Source organism: Myotis davidii, unplaced genomic scaffold (genome assembly GCF_000327345.1).
Source record: "Myotis davidii unplaced genomic scaffold, ASM32734v1 scaffold2747, whole genome shotgun sequence".
NCBI classification, from domain to species: Eukaryota; Metazoa; Chordata; class Mammalia; order Chiroptera; family Vespertilionidae; genus Myotis; species Myotis davidii.
Genome location: NW_006297768.1, coordinates 37,642 through 43,909, shown reverse-complemented (window position 1 = coordinate 43,909; position 6,268 = coordinate 37,642). Strand labels below are relative to the sequence as shown.

Sequence of the window (6,268 nt, the reverse complement as noted above, 5' to 3'; positions counted from 1 at the left end):
CTTTAATTTTTGGGAGAAACTCCATACTATTTTCCATAATGGCTGCACCACTCTGCATTCTCACCAGCAGTGCATTAGGGCTCCCTTTTCTCCACATCTTCACCAGCACTTGTCATTTGTTGATTTGTTGATGGTAGCCATTCTGACAGGTATGAGGTGAAATCTCATTGTCATTTTAATTTGAATCCCTCTCTGATGATGAGTGACCTTGAGCACTTTTTCATGTGTCTTTTGGTCATCTATATGCCCACTTAGGGGAAGTGTTTATTTAGGTCCATTGCCCATTTTTTGATTGGATTGTTTATCTTCCTTTTGTTGAGTTGTGTGAGTTCCCTATAAATGTTGGAGATGAAACCCTTATCAGTGATAACATTGACAAATATGTTCTCCCATGCAGTGGGTTTTCTTGTTGTTTTGTTGATGGTTTCTTTTGCTGTGCTGAAGCTTTTTATTTTGATGTAGTCCCATTTGTTTATTTTCTCTTTAGTTTCCAGGTTACTTGTATTTCTTGAAGTATCTTTTTCAGTTTTGCCAATTTTTATTAAGTGCTGCTCTTTTTCATTATTTATTTATAGGAGATTTGATATATGTCAAATACAGCTTTGGTTAGTTATGTGCATTGTAAATACTTATTCAGTTGCTGGTTTGCTTTTTCATTTTAATAGATTTTAAAATTTAAACCACTTTTTAAGAAAAATAGTACAGAAAGTACAGAAGATTTCTATAACCACCCCCCCCCCCATTTCTAATTCCCCACACAGTTTCTCTTATTACTAACATCTTCCATTAATGTGGCACGTTTATTGAAATTGATGCATCCGTATGGATACATATTTTTAGTTTTATTGTTGAAAGTATTACAAATGTTCTCTTTTTTCCCCCATTGACCCCGTCCAGCCACCCTCCTCCTTCAACCCCCCACCCCAAGGCCTTCACCACCTTATTGTTTGTGTACATGGGTTAGGCATACAAGGTCTTTGGTTGGTTACCTCCCATGTACACACACCTTCCCCCACCTTCCCTCAGAGATTCTACACTCTGTTCCATGCTTCCATGTCTCTGGACACACTCGTCATCAGTTTATTTTGTTACTTAGATTCCACATTTTGAGTGCAATCATGTGATACATGTCTTTCTCTGACTGACTTATTTCACGTAGCATGATACTCTACAGGTTCCTCCATGCTGTCTCAAAGGGTAAGAGATTTTTCTATTTTACTGCTGCATAGTATACCATGGTATAAATGTACCACAGCTTTTTCATCCACTCATCTACTGATGGACACTCTATTTCCACATCTTAGCTATTATAAATTGTGCTTCTATGAACATAGGGGTGCATACATTCTTTCTGATTGGTGTTTTGGGTTTCTTAAGATATATTCCTAAAAGTGGATCACTCTGTCAAATGGAAATTCCATATTTAATTTTTTGAGGAAACTCATACTGTTTTCCATAATGGCTGCACTAGTCTGCATTCCCCCAACAGTGTACAAACATGCTCATAGAACAGCAAGGTAATGTGTGAAACCTGAGCTTATTAACTACCATTCAGGGTTGAATATAATGTCTGTGAAGCATAAAAGACCTAGGTCTCTCCACATTCTTGCCAGCACGTGTCATTTGTTGTTTTACTGATGGTGGCCATTCTGACAGATATTAGGCAATACCTCACTGTCATTTTAATTAGCATCTCTCCGATGAACAGTGATTTAGAGCATTTTTTCATATGTCTCTTGGCCATCTGTATGTCCACTTTGGAGATGTGTCTATTTAGGTCCCCTGCCCACTTTTTCTTAGGATTGTTTGTCTTCCTTTTGCTAAGTTGCATGAGTTCCTTACAGGTTTTAGATCCTCAGCTTCCCCTAATCTGCTGTGTATTCCTTCCAATGTGTTCTCTTTTGTGCTATGTCATTCTCTATTTCTGACTGTTCTTTTTTTATACTTACTATATATTTTTTTCATGCTGTTGAGCATCTTTATCATCATTATTCTGAACTCTATGTCAGATAAATTTCTTATCTCCTTTTCATTTATCTCTTCTTCTGAAGAATTCTCTTGTTCTCTCATTTGGGAGCAGGTTTTTTGTCTCCTCATTTTGGCTGTCTATTTGGATTTGGAACTATGCACTAGGTAAATCTGCTATGCCTCCTAATCACTAGTGCAGGACAGCGCCAAATGGTGTTTCTGACTGATTAGATTAGGCAAAGACTCAAAGCCTCCAGAGACCTGCCTCTGCTTGCACACTGATTGGATTAAGTCTTGAGTAGCCCTCAAGCAATTGCCACAGAGTGGTGAGTGCTTTTCCCTCAGTGCTTCTTCCTGGAGGCTAATTGCTATTCTCAGTCTCTTAATGGACCTCAGAAACTCCACACCATGGAAGTTCTGCCTGAGAGAGATGGCCTCTGCAGTGTGAGGGGATGACTCAACACAGGAAACAGGGTGTCTGCCTTCCAAGCTCTAAACCCAAAACCCCTAACCCTGGATTCTGCTCACACAGCTCCAATACACTCTGTCCTCCCTCTGCCAGAGCACAAGGTGAATGGCTACAAACAAAATTTTGTGCATTGTCCCTTTAAGAGGGTGACTGCATTTCCAGTCCTCTCTCCCTGGCAGACAACAACCCTGCTGCTTTACACAGCCAGATGTTACCTGAACATCTTTCTCAGTTGAGGTCCTCTCTGCTGGGGGGAGGGGGGAAAGGCAAGCTTGGGGAGGTGTTCTCAGTGGCAACACCCCACAGCTGAGATATCTTTCCAGAAATTGAGCTTCTGTCTGGGGGAACCTGGCCTGCCCTTTCCTGACTCTGCCCTTTTTACCAGTCTCTATGCAGTCTCTATTTTCCATCCTTTGTTATCAGGGTTCTCCCCATCTAGTCTTCACTTGATTATTTAGGGTAATGTTGTTTTTTTATTTTAGTTGTAATTCCAGTTTGGTCCTGAGAGTGTGTCAGTGTAGCTCCAACATACTCCCATGCCATTTTTTCCCACTATTTCCTTATATTTTAGAAAGGAATGCAGTATACACAGTTGTTGATGTTGATAAATCAAAAATAGAAATGTAGTTTTATAATGAAAAACTATAAAATAACTTGTAAAATAGTTATAATTGAAACTGTAAACATTGAGGAATGATATTAGAAAGGACTTTACATTTCACTTTGCACACTAGGGTGTTCTCTGAAATAAAGTATTATGCATATATTACTTCTGGAAATAATTGGAAACAGATCAGATGAGCCAGGCCAGGCGAGACCCTAAATGTCAAACAAACTCTTCTTTAGCTATGGAAGAGTTTGCTTAGTCGGTGAGCTTCTTACACAGGATCACTATGGGCAGTCACAGATTCCAATTTAAACATTCCTCACAGGGAGGGGGACCAGATGAGGTAAAATGGACAGAGGAAGAGATAAGTCAGTGGACTTAGGGCAAATGAGAAATATCTCGTGATGCCCTTGTCTCACATCTACAGAATCTCATTTGCCAGTGCCCCTTGTGCAGGAAGTCACAGGGTCTGCCCAGCATCTTGATAAGCCTCTGTTGGTCATCAGGTTCTACTCCTGCTCCTGCAGACACCTCCTATCCAGGGGTAGGAGAGCATTCTCTGGTGCTCAGCACACCTTGGAAAGCTCCTCTTCTTCTACTCACTACCTTCAACTAGAAAATGATGACCAGGTAAGAGATGGCTCAGAACTATCATCTCTCAAAGGCAGTTTTGCTTTCTCACTCTTAGTCCACATGGTCACAACTGCATCTTGGGGTGGAGCATGCAAGGAGCCATGGGCTCCCATGAAGGAGAGTCCAGAGACCTGAAGCTCTCTCAGGCAAGCTATGGGTGCTGTTAGCTTGGGCTGTGAGGGACCCAGGTCCTTTCTGCTTCACAGACATTGTTTTCAAACCTGAATTGTTGTTAATAACCTCATATTTCTCACGTTATCTTACTGTTCTGCCAGTATGTTTATTAGGGAGTTAAAACCTCATTCTCCCTCCCCTTGCCCTCCAATCACCCATTACTGTCACCTTTTCCTGAGAGCAACCAGGAGCCAGAGGGAAAAAGGAGCCCAGTGGGGAGGCAAATCAATAGGACACAGAGGAGCTGAAAATTAGATTGGATGGAAAATTATGAAAACCCATATATTATTATAGTCTCCTCACAGTTGCTTTTCCTAGGACTGTTTGTCTCCCAATGTAATTACTAGTAGATAAACCTCTCATTACATCTCATCATTTATTTTACTAGATTCTGTTGGCTCATCTTTATTGGGTGTCATTTTCTTCGAATAATATATCTCTCATCACAAATGCCTTGAGGATGGAATGTACTTTACTTTTTAGGTGGTTATATGTAAATATATTTAAGAATGTAAGTTTATCGTTTTGGTAGCCCTAAAAAGACACGCAAGAGAAGTTACTAGAACTGGACTGATGATTTCAAGGCATCAGACACTTGTGCTCTTTCAAATCACACAAATGAGTTCCCATTTTAGATTTGTCCCTGAGAGTTACTTGCTTCCTGCCCCACCACCCCCCGTGTGCACCAGACACACCATCCTGGAAGTGGGGCTGCAGGAGAGGGGAAGGGCAAAGACTCTGACACAGACCTGTGGGTTCAGGTCCAGACTCTTCCACTTAGGCCCGTGAGAACTGGACCTCCTTCTGCTTCTCTCATCACAAATGCCTTGAGGATGGAATGTACATTACTTTTTAGGTGGTTATATGTAAATATACTTAAGAATTTATGTTTATCGTTTTGGTAGCCCTAAAAAGAAGCGCAAGAGAAGTTACTAGAACTGGACTGGTGATTTCAAGGCATCAGACACTTGTGCTCTTTCAAATCACACAAATGAGTTCCCATTTTAGATTTGTCCCTGAGAGTTACGTGCTTCCTGCCCCACCACCCTCCATGTGCACCGGACACACCACCCTGTAAGTGGGGCTGCAGGACAGGGAAAGGGCAAACACTCTGACACAGACCTGTGGGTTCAGGTCCTGGCTCTTCCACTTGTGCACGTGAGAACTGGACCACCTTCTGCTTCTCTTTTCCTATATGCCAGATGGGTATAGGCAGAGTACTGGCCTCATAGGGCTATTTGGAGGATTAAAAGAGGAAATACCATGTAAGCACTCATCAGCTGCTACTCTTCACCTATGTGTGAGTGGATTTATGTCTCACACCTAAATTCTGCAAGAGCGTCCTTCTTTTCAACCAAAGCCTTTTGTAAAATAGAACTAAGCACTTCCTAACTCCACCACCACCACCAGAATTCTCTTACACAAATGCTTTGATCTGCAAAGAAATCTTTACTCCAAATCACATGGAGCAACAATAACTAACTTTTATATTACACATATCATCAGAAAATCACTTAATAACCCCAATTTCCCTATTTCTGTCTCAATTACCTCTATTCAAACCCTTTGCCCCTCTCCCTCTTCTTCGCAAATGAGCTTCTTCCTCCTCTAAAATGCAGAGACATTAAATTCAGTCCTGTGTTCAAGTCTTGTTTTGTTTCCAGGCCTAAAACTGCAGGGTTTCTGAGCGCAGATATGACCGCCACAGCATGGGAGTCCAACCTCACACCAACGAGTGGAATTGATCAGGCCTTCCATGAATCTGATACACAGTTCATGCTCTTGAAATTACTGACAGCCATCGTGGCCCTGGTGGGGCTGGCAGGGAACTCCGTGGTGCTCTGGCTCCTGGGCTTCCGCATGCGCAGGAACGCCTTCTCGGTCTACATCCTCAACCTGGCGGGGGCTGACTTCCTCTTCCTCGGCTACCCATTTATACATAGTCTACTTTTACTTTTTGACTTTGATTTGGTCGATGAAGTAATTAGCAGATTTCTCCCGCCTGTGTCATTCTTTGCCTACATCTCAGGCCTGGGCTTTCTCAGCGCCATCAGCACGGAGCGCTGCCTGTCTGTCTTGTGGCCCATCTGGTACCGCTGCCGCCGCCCCAGACACTTGTCCGCCATAATATGTGCCCTGCTCTGGGCCCTGTCCCTGCTGCTGAGCATGCTGGAAGGGAACTACTGTGGCTTCTTTAGTTTGGATGAGCCCAATGTTGGATTTCATGTTTGGTGCCCAATGTTGGATTTCATCTCTGCGGCGTGGCTGATTTTGTTATTTGTGCTTCTCTCTGGCTCTAGTTTGGCCCTGGTGACCAGACTGCTGTGTGGCTCCCATCGGTTGCCGCCCACCAGGCTCTACTTGACCGTCATGATCACGGTGCTGGTCTTCCTCCTCTGTGGCCTGCCCTTCCGCAT

General features: G+C 42.8%; 1 protein-coding gene across 1 annotated transcript in view; it reads left to right on the top strand.

Annotated features, from left to right (window-relative positions):
• Positions 1-3,778: 3,778 nt before the first annotated feature.
• LOC102756901 (mas-related G-protein coupled receptor member X2-like) overlaps positions 3,779-6,268 on the top strand; it is a 5,817-nt gene continuing 3,327 nt past the window's right edge. Inside the window, exons 1-2 of the mRNA XM_015570234.1 lie at positions 3,779-3,834; positions 5,516-6,264. Of these exons, the coding sequence (XP_015425720.1) occupies positions 3,779-3,834; positions 5,516-6,264 (805 nt within the window). The remainder of the gene's footprint in view (positions 3,835-5,515; positions 6,265-6,268) is intronic.